At 40.6% G+C, this 17,147-nt stretch overlaps 1 protein-coding gene across 7 annotated transcripts in view; it reads left to right on the top strand.

Moving 5' to 3' along the window:
* ptpn12 (protein tyrosine phosphatase non-receptor type 12) overlaps positions 1–17,147 on the top strand; it is a 177,083-nt gene that overhangs the window by 1,653 nt on the left and 158,283 nt on the right. For all 7 annotated transcript variants that reach the window (XM_057853847.1, XM_057853850.1, XM_057853851.1 and 4 more), the window contains 2 exons: positions 1,818–1,889; positions 1,985–2,140. In XM_057853847.1, the coding sequence (XP_057709830.1) occupies positions 2,138–2,140 (3 nt within the window). In that variant the 5' untranslated portion in view covers positions 1,818–1,889; positions 1,985–2,137. The remainder of the gene's footprint in view (positions 1–1,817; positions 1,890–1,984; positions 2,141–17,147) is intronic.

Genomic DNA, 17,147 nt, shown 5'->3' with positions numbered 1-17,147 from the left:
TTTGTTATGTATCCTTTGTTGGCAATAACGGAGGCCAAATGTTTTCTGTAACTCTTCACAAGCTTTTCACACACTGTTGCTGGTATTTTAGCCCATTCCTCCAAGCAGATCTCCTCTAGAGCAGTGATATTTTGGGGCTGTCGTTGGGCAACAAGGACTTTCAACTCCCGCCACAGATTTTCTATGGGATTGAGATCTGGGGACTGGCTACGCCACTCCAGGACCTTGAAATGCTTCTTACGAAGCCACTCCTTTGTTGCCCTGGCTGTGTGTTTGGGATCGTTGTCATGCTGAAAGACCCAGCCACGTCTCATCTTCAATGCCCTTGCTGATGGAAGGAGATTTTCACTCAAAATCTCTTGATACATGGCCCCATTCATTCTTTCCTTTACACAGATCAGTCGTCCTGGTGCCTTTGCAGAAAAACAGCCCCAAAGCATGATGTTTCCACCCCCATGCCTCACAGTGGGTATGGTGTTCTTCGGATGCAATTCAGTATTCCTTCTCCTCCAAACACGAGAACCTGTGTTTCCACCAAAAAGTTCTATTTTGGTTTTATCTGACCATAACACATTCTCCCAGTCCTCTTCTGGATCATCCAAATGCTCTCTAGCGAACTGCAGACAGGCCTGGACGTGTACTGGCTGTAGCAGGGGGACATGTCTGGCAGTGCAGGATTTGAGTCCCTGGCGGCGCATTGTGTTACTGATAGTAGCCTTTGTTACTGCGGTCCGAGCTCTCTGTAGGTCATTCACTAGGTCCCCCCGTGTGGTTCTGGGATTTTTGCTCACCATTCTTGTTATCATTTTGACGCCATGGGGTGAGGAGGGAGTTGAAAGTCCGTGTTGCCCAACGACAGCCCCAAAACATCACTGCTCTAGAGGAGATCTGCATGGAGGAATGGGCCAAAATACCAGCAACAGTGTGTGAAAAGCTTGTGAAGAGTTACAGAAAACGTTTGGCCTCCGTTATTGCCAACAAAGGGCACATAACAAAGTATTGAGATGAACTTTTGGTATTGACTAAATACTTATTTTCCACCATGATTTGCAAATAAATTCATTAAAAATCAAACAATGTGATTTTCTGTCCCCCCCCCCCCCGCCCCCCCCCTCACACATTCTGTCTCTCATGGTTGAGGTTTACCCATGTTGACAATTACAGGGCTCTCTAATATTTTCAAGTGGGAGAACTTGCAAAATTAGTGGTTGACTGAATACTTATTTGCCCCACTGTACAAGGACACAGGACAGAGGTTGAGTCAACTTTAATCCATTTTAACTGGCTGCACGTGTGATTTAGTTATTGCCAACACCTGTTATGTGCCACAGGTGATTAACCCTTGCTGTTAATTACACAAATTAGAGAAGCATCACATGATTTTTCAAAGAGTGCCAATAGTTTTGTCTGGCCCATTTTTAGAGTTTCGTGTAAAATGATAATGATTTAATTTTTTCCGGTCTCTTTTGTGTTTTTTTATTGCAAGCAAAATTAATAAAGTTATTACGACCAAAGCATTTGTAATTGCACTCATTTTCTGTGAGAAAGCAGTGTATGTCATCACCCCGAGCGTCCATTGCGCGCATAAAACATGGCGCCCTCCGTAGGTCGAAACATGTACTCAATATTAGAGATATTTCAATCAATGGCATTTTTTTTTGTTCTCATAAGATTTTAGTGAAAGAGAACAACTTTGTCAACAACCTTCCTGTTTCTGTAACGGCTTGTTTGTATTTGTCCTCAAATGAGTTCATTGCCTGACACTGGCGGCGATCATCAAAAAAATGACATTATTTGTGTGAAATTTTCTGTTCCAGTCCAAAAAAACATGGGCGAGTTTGGTGTGGAAGAACTCGTCTAGAAGATCCCAAAACCCTCAAGAAATATGAGTATGTGTTTTTTAATGTTTTCGTGTCTTAAAGTCAAATTGTCAACTCTTCTGGCTGTTGTGTCCCATTTTTTAATGTTTTTTGTACTTGTGTAGATGCTTTCTGCTCATTCTGGAGACCTCCTGCCTAGTCCTGGTGTTCATTAAAAACTCCACCACTGCCAGCAGAGGACGTGGCTAGAGGGAACCTGCTGCTTACCGTGAAGGAACTCTTTGTTCTGAGGAACACCGTGTATCTACGCCGTAAACATGGTAAGTGCACGGAGACAAAATGTCGAGGCGTTTTTATGAGGGCACATGTTGAAGCACAAAGGGATCTTTGGGTGATCCAAAAGAACAGCAACAACAAAGCGTTTGGTCATTAGAGGTTTGCGTTTTATGGTGAGTCATCAAAACTGGATGCCATGCTGCTAAAATTTGTGCACTAAAGCATTTTCAAAAACTGAAAACAAGCCATGACGTTATCAAGTCATTTGATAATCATGTTGAGAAGAGTCCAGGTCAGATTCCTCCAAACTAGTCGCGTTTTTTTCCCGATAATTGAAGTACGACGTTTTAGAATGGCGAATGCGTCAGTTTCTTCTATGGCACAATGCATGCTGGGATCCCAACCCAGCCGGCCGTGACCTCCCAACAAACAGGTGAAAAGGAAGAATGATTGCCGTCACGGTTGAAGGACTCCCCTGTCAGTCAGGCTTTGTTTGGACGATCCCGAAGACGACTCACGTGCGTATTAAAAATTCATTTTGATATTCTTGTGGTGGTTCCCTGCTACATCTTTCCATTTCGGTTTCGGTTAACGCAAGCGAGGCTCGCATAGTAAATGCCAAGATTAAGGGGGAAAAAAGTGTTTTAACAGCAAAATCTGGCGCGCCTTCTCGATTAAAGGGCCAGCGTTGGCCACAGGTATGCGGCAACCACTTGAGGTTCAGTGCAGCAACCAGGAATGTATGGGAGTGTTATAACTGTACTTTCACCATGAGAATATATGACCGTGAACAGCTTGGGAATCTGTACTCAAAAGGGGATGGTACAGTCAGGGATGAACATTGGCGTTCCAAGAATGTTTGGGAACTGAAATTATATTATTTTGTACTGAAAGTAATGCAGTAGGACCGCTACATCGGGATTTAATTCGTTCCAGAACCTGGTTTGTAAGCTGAAATGGTCGTATGTCGAGCGGGTTTTTTCCATTAGAGTACATTACAATTTGATTAATCGTTCAACAGCCCAAAAACCTATGCTAAATCCTTCATTAAACTGATAGCATAGACTTCATAATGTGTTGACGGGGCACAGGGCAGATACATTGGGGGCCTGCATTGTTGGCGAGGCCGTCAAACCCGACCGAGTGGAATCACAAAGAGATTTTTTTGTTGAAAATTCTCATGAGTAAATGCTTAAATCCTCAAATTTTTTATAGTTATGGACGTAAAACAGTCTCAATTCTTGGTTAAAAGCAAAAAATACGTACAGTTAGCGTTTATTTTACGTAAATATGTCGAAGTACAATGCTAGTCTGTTGGTGACTAGCTAGCAGCCGGCTGATGGAAACGGATCTTTTCCAGTGAAAATTCTTGTGAATAAATGCTGAAATCCCGGAATTCTTTATAGATATGGATGTAAAACAGTCTCGATTCTTGGTTAAAAGAAAAAAAAGAAACGTGCAGTTAGCGTTTATTTTACGTAATGTTACGTGCCAAAGATGGCTCGCGAAAGGCGTAACATAAAACAATCCACACAAATGGACAAGTGGACACAAATTTATTTACACAATAATCAAACTCGCAATGAATATGTACAAAATGCCGAGGAAGCGTGACTTCAGGGTAAGCCCAGGCCAAAACAACAAACAAAAGCAACTACACTTAAACCCCACCCGCTAACTAAGCCCTGATCATGTAAAAGGAACAAAGAAAAGACAGCTTCTAACCTAACTTCCTACTCTATACAAAACAGGAGAAAACGGGTTGAACAGAAATGGCGACTTACCCTTACTTGCTTCAGTGCTCTTATTTACAGTGGTGAACAAAAACGATCCAATAACGAATAAACACAAAAGACCTCACCGAAAAAGCGGGAGTGTATCAAACTAGCGATCAAAATGCAAACGAGCGTGAATGGCGAGCAAATAGCTAGCGGGGAGGAACGCGACAGAATGCTGCCAAATTGCGACCTCCTAGAACGTTGACAGCGGCAGGTTTATGAAGCTTGGCGCCTTTTTCTTGGCCAATCAGCTGCGGCGACGTCGTTGGTCCGTCCTGCGTCGATCAGCTTCCGTCACAGTGGGAGGGGAAGCAGCCAGCTGGTGGAGGCGACGATCAGCTGACTGGAAGAACCTCAGAAAATTAACCATTAAACGGCCAGGGCCGTCACAGTAAATATGTCGAAGTACAATGCTAGTCTTTTAGTGAATGTAGCTAGCGCCCCCCTGATGTAAACAGAGCTTTTCCTGTGAAAATTCTTGTGAATAAGTGCTTAAATCCCCGAATTTTTTATAGATATGGATGTAAAACAGTCTCGATTCTTGGTTAAAAAAAAAAAACCGCGCAGACAGCGTTTATATCAAAGTATAATGCTAGTCTGTTCGTGACGGTCGCTAGCAGCCGCCTGATGTAAACAGAGCTTTTCCGGTGAAAATTCTTGTGAATAAATGCTTAAATCCCCCAATTTTTTATAGATATGGATGGAAAAATAGTCTCGATTCTTGTTTGATAGCAAAAAAAATGTACAGCTAGCATTTTTTTTACGGAAATATGTCGAAGTTCAATGCTCGTCTGTTAGTGACTGTGGCTAGCAGCCGCCTAATGTAAACAGAGCTTTTCCGGTGAAAATTCTTGTGAATAAATGCTTAAATCCCCAAATTCTTTATAGATATGGACGTAAAACAGTCTCGTTTCTGGTTAAAAGCAAAATAAATAAATAAATAAATGTGCAGTAAGCATTTATTTTACGTAAATACGTCAAAGTACAATGCTAGTCTGTTAGTGAATGTAGCTAGCGCCCGCCTGATGTAAACAGAGCTTTTTCGGTGAAAATTATTGTGCTTAAATCCCCGAACTCTTCATAGGTACGGACGTAAGAGAATCTCGATTCTTGGTTAAAAGCAAAAAAAACCGTGCATTTAGCGTTTATTTTACGTAAATATGTCGAAGTACAATGCTAGTCCGATAGTGAATGTAGCAAGCCGCCGCCTGATGTAAAAAGAGCTTTTCCAGTGAAAATTCTTGTGAATAAATGCTTAAATGCCCAAATTCTTCATAGATATGGACGTAAAACAGTCTCAATTCTTGGTTAAAAGCAAAAAAAAAAAGTGCAGTTAGCGTTTATTTTACGTAAATATGTCGAAGTACAATGCTAGTCTGTTAGTGACTGTAGCTAGCAGCCGCCTGATGTAAACAGAGCTTTTCCGGTGAAAAGTCTTGTGAATAAATGCTTAAATCCCCCAATTTTTTATAAATACGGACGGAAAAATAGTCTCGATTCTTGGTTGAAAGCAAAAAAAAAAAAAAAATGTACAGCTCGTGTTTATTTTACGGAAATATGTCGAAGTACAATGCTAGTCTGTACGTGACTGTAGCTAGCAGCCGCCTGATGTAAACAGAGCTTTTATGGACGTAAAACAGTCTCGATTCTTGGTTAAAAGCAAAAAAAAAAAAAAAAAAACATGCAGTTAGCGTTTGTTTTACGTAAATATGTCCAAGTACAATGTTAGTCTGTTAGTGAATGTAGCGAGTGTGTGACGTAGGGACAAAGTTTGTCGTAGCCAGTGACGTTTCCACAGTTAAATCTTCGGTTATCAGTGTCCTCATGGTGGCGCCACAAACGTGGAATTCGCACATCTTCACTGTGGGTGCAGTTTTCAATAACCCTCGCTTAAATGTGCGTGTGGATGGTAGGCTAAACCGTAGAAAATGTAATTTTTTGCCAAATACCCTACAACGTGTAGACATGGCTTATGAGAGGTGCGAACCCCAAAAGGGTCAAAATGAAATTAAAAGAAAAAAATTTGACATTAATACCATTTTGATAAATAATTGACAAATTGTGTGATATGGCTCTCAAATTGTAAAATAAGGTCATATTATTAGGTAAGGATTTTACAAGATAAAAAGCATTTTTCACTGTCATTTTTTTATATCATAATGCCATCTTCCACAGTAGCCTTTTCATTTAATAATGTCATTTTTCAGCACAATGAGATTTTACAAGATAAAAAGCGTTTTTCACATTTTTGAATTTCATAATTCCTTTTTCCACATCAGCCTTTCCAGCATTTCATGATGTTTTTCAGCCCAATTAGAGCTTACAAGATAAAAAGCCTTTTTCACAGTCATTTTTTTCATAATGTCTTTTTCCACAATGGCCTTTTTATTTCATAAAGTCGTTTTCCAGCATAATGAAGTGTGCACTGTCAATCAAATACATGAGGCGAGGTCAGTTAAGGGATTGGCTAGATCGTAGAGTGTGGCTAGCTGCGCTAGCATTCAGTAGCATCACTTTTAGAGTTAGTCAGAGAAGTTGCGAACCAGTTGGATAGTAACAAAAGGCCTTTAGCTCAGCCTGAGAGAGGATTTCAGCAGGAGTGTGTTTTTGATTAGATGCTTTCTGGAAGTTGACCTCACAGTTCATCGACGCTACCAAATGCTAGCGGCTAGACTCGACAATCCAGCCGATCACTTAAAGCTGGGGTCGGCAACCCAAAATGTTGAAAATTGGACCAAAAAAATTAAAAGCCTTAAATAAGCCTCATAATGAAGGCAGCACTTACTGTATGTATTTGGATTAGCTATATTAGCCTACTATTAAAATGTGTAAGTCGGCTAAAGATAGATAATGAGCCTTCATGATTTAATGTTTATTTTCCCTGCAATGCATCCAACGTGGTGCACGTGACTACTCTGTTTTATGATGCCACCTCAAAATTAACTTCATGACAATATTAATTGTTTCATTGATTTTTTGAAATGATAGAAATGCAACAAAGAAATCTGATTTTTGATGTTTTTATTTTGAGGTGTCGAAAAACAACAATGGAACTTGCAAAACATGCCCCTTATCTGGGCATTTGATTTTCTTTATTATCTCGGATTTGTTTTTGAAGTCTGCAAATAGGTGTTCTGATATGTTGACGAACGTCTCCTTCATGTACTCGCCATCTGTGAACGGTTTCCCACACTTTATCATGCCATTATCCCCCGGCTTTCAACAAAACTTGCAGCAGTAGTGGAGTTTGGTGATGAAATCCACTTCTTAAATCTATTTTTTGCGCTAAGGGTAGGTTCATACCGCAGGTCTTAACGCACAAATCCGATTTTTTTGTCAAATCTTTTTTTTTCAATTTTCAAACTTTATATGGATCGATAGCATGCACGCACTGTCTGTGCATGACACACACACATACAGACGGTTTGCCCCGACTCTTGGCCGTGTAAGCAATCTTGCTCATATGGAGCAGAAAGAAAAACGAGCATTCTCAGGCTTATCCTCAACCCATTTTATTTTTTTTATGACTGTTTTGAGCCTGATCCTTCCTCAAAAGCCATGTTCAAGGCAAGCTAGGCGCTAACGCACAGGTGCATCGCTACCGTAGCGCCCTGTCTCTCTCGCTCTTTCCTGACGTAATTGTTGCATATATTCCAATTCGGGAGACTTGACAGTTCAGACTGCCCACTACATTCTGGACTTTTTTCGAACGACCCAGAAAATTTTTCCGTTCGCCCGGAAACGCCGATTTTTTGAAAAAAAAAAAACAAATTTTCAAAATGTATGTAGTCCTACAATTCTTGACCAAATCACATAAAATTATGGGACGGTGAGGGGCATAAAAGTGGCGTACAGAATTTGGAAAAAAATTTCGGTTCCCTGAAAATTTGCCAAAAACTTTCCCATTCATTTTTAATGGGATGCAGCGTTCAAATTTCCCATTCACTTCCAACGGAATGTAAATTGCATTGATGCCATTGACAGCCATGTATTTCAAATTCATTGATGCCAATGTACTTGGATTCCATTGACGCATATGTAAGTCAGAGGTTGCGACTACTACTAAATGACTACTACATAGTCTGTGGTGATCGTTTGGTGCCCAGATTTCTTGTCGAATTACAGCAGTCCATCTCGCTCTCATCCTCGGGTCTCTCAGAATACGGTAGAACTTCAAGTCTCTCCGTCTATCTTTTCTGTTACAGCAACCAACCGCCACACACACCTTCACCATTTTGATTATTAATATTAACGAGCAGAAAAACACGCCGTAATAGGAGGCATGTACGTAGCGGTAATGTGTAAACATGAACAGCTGACACACAATATGGGGGCTCCAGTCAGGGGGGCGGAGTTGTGACGTGATTGGGCGGCAATCTTGTCCATCAATTGGATGACGCGCTGGCACACCGGGTGCACCAATAAGAACCTCGCGTTGATGTGTCAATCACGGTGCCGCCGCCAGACCCCGGTGACGCTACAATATTCTGACAGAAGAGCCAATGACGTCATGCATTAAGAGAGACAATAGCTAATTAATATGCTAACTCGCCACCCTGTGGTCTGGGGTGTGAATTACAACCTGTCAAAATGACGGACGGACGTCAGTTTTTTCCGTCACCGGTTTAAAAAACCGGTCAACGACGGAAAATATCCGGTTAACGCGACCCCTGATGTAAGTCGATGCCATTGACGGCCATGGAAGTCCAAATTTCCCATTTATTTCCAATGGAATTTACATTCCATTGAAGCCAATTTAGACGGATGTCATTGACGGCCATGTATGTCAATTCTATTGATGCCAACGTACTTGGTTGACCAGATATCAATAGGACGTGTCTCCCAAACGCCCCAGATTCCATTGACGTTTACGGAGGGTGCTTCCATTGACAGCCATGGACGTCCAAACTCCCCATTCATTTTCAATGGCATTTATATTGCATTGAACCCAATTTAGACAGATGCCATTGACGGCCATGTTTGTCAATTCTATTGATGCCAACGTACTTGGATTCCACTGACGCATATGTAAGTCGTTGCCATCGATGGCCATGGACGTCCAAATTTCCCATTCATTTTCAATTACAAAAAAACCAAATGTCCCCAAATCAACAGGAAGTGACCTGGTGTTGTCCCCGAAATGTCCTCAAAGCAACCTGGGCGGGGCTAAGATCCGTATCCCCACACAGCAAAGGCCCAGAGTAATTCATCCAGAAATTGCAGTTTGTAGTTTACAATAAACATCTGCCTGGCATCCCGGCCTGCTGACTGAAACGTGTGTCGCAGGCTATGACGCAAATCTTCGTTGACAGAAATGTTGAAATTAAATATTTTTTCCAGCATTGGAAAATGTTAAGAATGTTCGTGTCATTTTTGTCCTCCTACTGAAACCCTATCAAAACAAAAAATGTATTTCCTTCAACCATGTTTGTCCATTTTCAAACATTTTTGAAAATGCTCCAGGGAGCCACTAGGGCAGCGCTATGTGGCTCTCAAAACACAGGTTGCCGACTTAAAGCAAAATTTGATAACTTCTCAGTTTGGTCGATTTTAGCGACGCCGGTGGACAAAAGCGGTAGTGTTTTGCCTTAAGGAAAACTTGTGTTTCCCTCGAGGACCAGCGCACACCCGAAAAGTGTCGTAAAATCATAATTGGATCGAAAATCAATCACCCGGTCGCCTGCAGAAGGAATAAACAACATTTCTGTTTCCAGCGGCTGTGTGATGAATAGTATTAACTGGTAATGTATCTAGTTTTAGCTAAACAATAGCATATGATGGTTAGCAACCGTGTGGCTTAGAGTGGTCGGGTAGGGTGTGTGTATGTGTGAGCATGTTTAGACAAATAAGTCAAATTTTACGTCTGATGTCGAAAGGATCGTATTTCGATGCGATCGTATGTCGAGGTACCACTGTGTAAGACTCAGCAATACCAGATGTGAACAAAATCACCAAGACTTTTAAATCCTTAAACAAAATAAAAACAAATTATTGAACATAGCGATCCTGTTGTAGTGTGGTGACAGTTTCGCTGACCTTAGTCTTTGAATTGGAAGAAATATGAGAATGTTTTGCACCCTCGGGCTCATCAATGCGCCAATTGTGTCGGCTACTCGGCACCAATTTCACTATGAGACTGCTGTCGGAACAACACAAGGGATAAACATTATGAATTAAACACCCTTGAATTCACGTTTTACAGTCACTGCAGTCATTGTGCTTGTACAGAGTAAGCTTTGACTCCTCCCCTCACCACCTCTGTTGTTTACCTGTGGCTCCGTATCCATGGCGATGGCCGCTGTCATCCCAGTGATTATGTTACAACCATTTCCCAGGCGCGGGGCAAACATGGGATTCCCGATAATGATGAGAAAGCAACTTAAAGCTTGCCACATAGGGGAGAACAACGTTGGTGGCCACATTTGCTAGAACCCGAACGCCAAAGGGTGTCATTGTGCAATATCGGTATTGGAATGATCAGAATTTATAAAAATTAAAAATCGAAAAGTTGGCTTGGTGTTTCTCATTAAAACAAGATTGATGCCTAAATAAAAATAAAGACTAATAAAAATACAGTGTTATGAAAAAGTATCTGAACCTTTTAGAATTTCTCACATTTCTGCATAAAATCATCAAATGTGATCTTATATTTGTCAAAACCACACAGATGAAAAAACAGTGTCTGCTTTGACTAAAATCACCCAAACATTCATAGATTTTCATATTTTAATGAGGATAGTATGCAAAGAATGACAGAAGGGGGAAAAATAAGGAAGTGAGCCATCACATTTAATATTTTGTGGGCCCCCCTTAGGCAGCAATAACTTCAACAAAACGATTCCTGTAGCTGCAGATCAGTCTGGCACATAGATCAGGACTAACCTTGGCCCATTCTTCTCTACAAAACTGGTGTAGTTCAGTCAGATTCCTGGGATGTGTGGCATGAGTCGCTGTCTTTAGAACATGCCACAGCATCTCAATGGGGTTCAAGTCTGGACTTTGACTTGGCCACTCCAGAACGTGTATTTTGTTCTTCTGAAATCGTTCTAAAATTGATTTACTCCTGTGTTTTGGATCATTGTCTTGTTGCAGCATCCATCCTCTTTTTAGCTTCAACTGCCTGACAGACGGCCTCAGGTTTTCCTGCAAAGCATCCTGATAAACTTTTGAATTCATTCTTAGATTAATGATTCCAAGTTGTCCAGACCCTAAGGGAGCAAAACAGCCCCAAATCATGATGCTCTCTCCACCACGCTTCACGGTGGGGATGAGGTTTTGATTTTGGTGAGCTATTCCATTTTTCCTCCACACATGACGTTGTGTGTTACTCCCAAACACTTCAACTTTGGTTTCATCAGTCCACAAAATATTTTGCCAAAACGTGTGTGGAGTGTCCTAGTGCCTTTTTGCGAACATAAAACGAGCAACAATGTTTTTTTTTTTTTTTTTAGGCAGCATTGGCTTCCTCAGTGTCCTGCCATGAACATCTTGACCATGATCTTGGCCATAGTTTTACATATGGTTGAGGTGTGCACTGAGATATTGGACCATGCCAGTGATTTCTGTAAGTCTTTAGCAGACACTCAAGGGTTCTTTTTTTACCTCTGAGTATTCTGCGCTGAGCTCTTGGTGTCATCTTTGGTGGACGGCCCTTTCTGGCAGAGAAGCAACAGTGCCAAACTCTCCATTTGTAGACAACTTCTCTGACTGTCAATTGATGAACATCCAGACTTTTTGAGATGGTTTTGTATCCTTTCCCAGCTTTATACAAACCGACAATTCTTGATCGCAGGTCTTCAGACAGCTCTTTTGACAGAGCCATGATGCACAAAAGACTTAATTTTCCCCTTACTGTAATTGTTTGAATGCTATCTTCATTCAAATATGAAAACCTAAAAAATTTAGGTGGTTTTCGTTAAAGCAGACCGTTTTTTCATGTGTGATTTTGACAAGATCAGATCACATCGGATGGTGATTTAATGCAGAAATGTGAGAAATTCCAAAAGGTTTACTTTTTCATACCACTTTAAGTGGTAATTACTTTTTTCTACTGTTTTAAATGACTTTAGCTAGCTCACCAGCTAGCTCTCTGTCAGTTTAGCTTTTAGTTGTCAATCAAATTGCTTCCCAACAGACAGTTTTTAGCTCTCCGTCAAGATGTCGATATCGAATGAATGCTAGCCCAGCGAGAAATCCCACCGCTAAAGCGAGCGCTCCAGTTCTCTTGGAGCAAATAGTGCATCACAACGAAACGTAACCTGCAGCCTAGAAACTCGCACGCGGGCCAAACACAACTAGGTCACATTCGGCATCATAACGCGCAGGCACGCACAAAAGTGCAAACACGGTTGTGTGCGAGGAGGTCGCCGCTCTCGGCCTACTTTGCCGCTGCCTTTGTAAGGCACGTAATAAAGATAGGGAAACACGGGCGACTAATTACGATGGTAACCTTGCACAATTTGTTGATAAAAGGACAATAATGCTTGGTTTTTGATAAGAATGGAGAAAATGTGATGAGATTATGCTTTTGTTGGTTTGTTTGCATATGGGCCAATAGGAGCGTATGTCTCGGCTTTTTCATGGGTATCTTTTTTTTTTTTTTTTTTTTGAAGAACAAACTTCATATTTTCCTGTTCAAAATTTAAGAAAAAAATGGATAATTAGATATTTTAAAAGAATGGCTTCCCAAATTTTGCCATGACATAGCTCTCAGTCGCTACACCAACACCAATAAAGCTTCCCAGAAGCTCGTCAGACTTACTCAAATACCCACGATTTTATAGTTAGGGCTTCATCTGATACAATATGCTGCTACAAAAGAACAATTTTAAATGGATAGGCATCCAGTATTTGCAACGACAAGACAACTCAATGCTAGCGTTGATTAGCCGTTTTCAACCGGCATTCCAAGGACTTTATTGCCACAGTATGCTACAACAAAGCTGCTATATAAGGTATATACAGTCCCTGACAAAACTCTTGTCGCTTATCCATTTTGTAGAAACAGTTGCTAATAACCTGACTTTTAATTCTTCAGTTGGTTTCAGAAATGATTCATAAGAAAGCTAAGACTCTCCCAAATGATGTTAAATGTACAAAAATATATTTGTTTCACTGGAAAAAGATTTATTTAATGAAGACATAAAGTTCAAATTTTGGCAACACAAAAGTTTTGTCGCCTACAGAAAGTAGTGTGAAAATTGAACAAAAATGTACTTCAAATACAAAAATATGTTACATATCATAAGCGAATTAAGTAGTAGTGCTGTGAGATCCAAATTTAATTTTTTGTACGACTTCCATGGGCTTGCATCCGTGCGGTTCGGCAAGGTTCATAGAAGTCATCACGAACATCAAAGAAAGCAGTTTTGCATGCCTCCTGGAGTTCATCAACATTGTTGGGTTTCGTCTTCCATGCTTCCTCTTTCATCCTACCCCAGACATGCTCAATGATGTTCATGGCTGGGGACTGGGCTGGCCAGTCCTGGAGGATCTTGATCTTCTTTGCCTTGAGAAACTTTGAGGTAGAGATTCAAGTATGCGATGGAGCACCATCCCGCTGCAGAACTTTTTATGGTTAGGAATGTAAGAGGCAGCTAAGATTTGATGATATTTCAGACTATTTATGTTTCCTTCCACCCTGCAGATCTCTCGTACACCCCCATACTGGATGTAACCCCTAGACCATGATTTTGCCACCACCAAACTTCACTTTTTTCTGAGTGAATCTTTGATCCATGCAGGCTCCAGTAGGTCTCCTGCAATATTTGCTGCGACTGTGGTGTAATTCAATGGAAGATTCATCCGAAAAATGCACCTTTTGCCAGAAAACAGTGAAGTTGCAGGCTCCTCTTCTGGCTCAGCAGGTGGCCTTTTCCCCGTAAAAAAGCTGTCCAAGACGTCGCCGCCCGCAGCACACAGCCAACAGCAGCTAAAGTTACTGTTTACATTGCCTGGCTGCCATAGGTGTGCAAACACCCTAGTAATTGCGGCCAACCACTACACAAATCTTTACCCGGATTAGTCTATAGAGTAGACAGAGATATTGATGTGTCAAGAGCCACAGGCCAGATTGCAGTCGTTAATAAATTATTTATTTCTCTGCGGCCCGGTAGCAAATGAATATAACTGTATATAACCCCTTTTGTACTGTTTATTGCGCGTTTTCAGTTGTGGTTGAATACCTGAGGCGAGTTTATGTGATTGTTTTTAATGATGTGCGGACGCTAACTGATACATGCTAATCGTTTGTTGTTGCTGTATCAGCAGCTACTTATAACTGCAAATATGAATTGCTCTTATTAAAGATGAGATTGATTTAATTTCATTTTATTTGAGTTTCATTCTGCAAGTGTTGATTTCATGAGCAGCTGAATAAAGTCAGCAAATCACACGGACGTCTGACATCGTCATTTCGGAGCTTAGCTCACTGTCTAGCTAGGACTTAGCTTCGACGTCTTGGAGAGGACAGTACAATGACGTATAATACATGTTTTTGGATAGTTTTTTTTTTTAATTTAGAAGGTGCTTTGAAAGGTTAATTCAGGCGCGGAAATTCGAGTTACATCGTAAGCGCAGAACCAGCGCAACAACTCGTACGCTAACCGAGGTCCACCTGTGTAAATACATATTTTGCATTATGTTATCTACTTCATTAAAGGTATTCACGGTTAGGTATTAGGAATTATTCAAATGTGTTTGTCTGTTATTTTACCCCGATTCTAAAATTTTTAATGTGGCGTTTCAGTTGGGCTTAGAACAAATTAGGGCATTTACCAGGAAAACTCATCTGTACTGACAGAATTTTCGGGTTTTCGACTTCCAGAACCAGTTCATGACGTAAGTACAGGTACCACAAATACAGCTCCGTGCATCATTTTACTTTTGTTTGACCCTCCCCTCGCCCAACCACGTTCACTTTACACCCACAAATCGAGCCCATTTGAGGCCCAGGTGCGGTCGCTCCTCAGCATGTGCCAGTATGATATTCTGACGGTTAAGCCAAAATATCACGGTTTCACGGGATAGCATTTTCGGCTCTCAAAAACTTTGAAATATCTGGGGATGAGAAAAAAAAACTTTTTCCATTGAACAGCATTTTTATTTTTCAAAACATATTAGCAAATTGGAACATAGGTATAATGTTAAGTTTAAAAAAATACAAATACCTGAAATATTCCAAATAAGATTAAAGTAAATGCTGTCCTTGAGATAAGCCCACAGCCCCACCCAAGATTATTACAATCAGAACAACAATAATTGATTTTATATAATAAGCACATGTGTATGACTCTCATCATGTTTATATTATACACACACAGTTGCCAGAGAAAAAAAAAACGTGTTTTACCACCGCTAGACATACTAAACCCGTTGAAGTTAACTCTCGTAGCTGGTGGGAAACGTTCATGACAGTGTTTACTAACCTTTAATTTTGTATAAATGTGAAATCACATTGGAGTTATTGACTCCTCGGCAGCCACCATCCACACACGTTTTACATGTTGGTAGGCCCTCCTCCTCTAAGCCGCGGCCGCGTTTAACTTTTCTGGAGCTGAAGTATTCCCATACCAGCAATTTCGTTTTCTTCTGTGGGGGAAAAAGTTCAGGAGTTTCACCTCCTCCAGCCATCATGTAGCACAGCTGACTCACTGACACTGAGCAACAACCGGTGGGGGAGGATTGAGCCTCACAGCTGCTGCCGGAACAGGATCCGGCACCTCTTGAATTTGGCTTCCCTGTGTTACAGGACTTATTTGGGCAGATCCGGTGCTTCTCGTGTCTAGAAAATAATAATAATATAAAAATCAGGGCTGTCAAATTTATTGCGTTAACGGGCGGTAATTGATTTTTTAAATTAATCACATTAAAATATTTAACGGATTTAACGCATGCGCGGAATGACACACTCATGCATTGCCGCAAACAGACTACAATTTTATGTACATTGAGAGCTAAGAGGCAGAGAAAAGCGAGTGGACACAGACATTCGTTATGGTCGCGCAATTTATTGGCATAAGCCTTGGCAACTCTTTCACAACCATCATAACTATTGTGGCGAGCGGCATGGGGAAGAATGACAGGGGATGATCTTTTTCTTAATACTCTTAAATGAAACACAACGCAGAACATATACCATTTGCAGGCACCACTGACAGTCATGGTTGCCCAACTTCCCTTCATGCATTTGGGCGGAACTGTTAAGTCGCTACAGTATCATTTACTGAAAGCACAACAAAAATATTTTCCTATCCCTCCAAAAAAATAATGTTCACAAAAAGAAAAGCTGGCATTCACAATCAAAATGGCTATGCAAATTACATGTAAAACTTACTCAGACTTTGGTCAAACTCTATTCAAACATTTTGTTTAGCTCAACAAATGCACTAGATGGCAATATTTAGTCACAATATACAAACTATCAGAGGTCTCGTACGTTGTGAAGTCAACACTCAAATGAACATAAGGTACAATGAATCCAGAAACTACGGCAACAGTCGAGGAGCAAAACACACTCTGATTTCTAAGTAATTTAAAACTCGCCATTGACACCTTGACAACTATATCTTTTAAGAACTACAAGTCTTTCTATCCGTGGATCCCTTTAACAGAAAGAATGTTAATAATGTTAATGCCATCTTGTGGATTTATTGTTATAATAAACAAATACAGTACTTATGTACAGTATGTTGAATGTATATATCCGTCTTGTCTTTCCATTCCAACAATAATTTACAGAAATATGGCATATTTTAGAGATGGTTTGAATTGCGAATAATTACGATTAATTTATTTTTAAGCTGTGATTAACTCTATTCAAAATTTTAATTGTTTGACAGCCCTGATAAAAATGTTTTTAAAAAATGTATGAAATAGAATAATATGCATAAATTCATTTATAGAACAAATCCCAAAAATTGAATGTTGTTTAGAAAAAATTCAAAAAATCATTTGAGGACGCTGTGATTTGCTGATGCTCTGAAAAGCTGGACCAACAAATCATGCCCCAGACATTAGGGGGGGGAAAAAAATTGCAGCATCTGGGGAGCAAGCATTTGCGTGTTGTTTTCAGCACCATTTTCTGCGTATGTTCCGGGACCTGTGCCCGCCTCGTCATCCCTGCGCTGTCATATTTACTTTGCGTTCCGGCACCTTGTGATTTCCAAATTAAGCTCTGAAAATAGCTAGTACCTTAACTTATTCACTCCCAGCCATTTTCACCCCCTTCGCTCCCGGCCGTTTTACTGGATTTTGACTGATTTTGCAAGGCCCG

This window comes from Corythoichthys intestinalis, chromosome 13 (assembly GCF_030265065.1).
Source record: "Corythoichthys intestinalis isolate RoL2023-P3 chromosome 13, ASM3026506v1, whole genome shotgun sequence".
In the NCBI taxonomy this organism is placed as follows: domain Eukaryota; kingdom Metazoa; phylum Chordata; class Actinopteri; order Syngnathiformes; family Syngnathidae; genus Corythoichthys; species Corythoichthys intestinalis.
The sequence above is the reverse complement of the archived record's forward strand: the minus strand, read 5'-3'. Positions and strand labels throughout refer to the sequence as shown.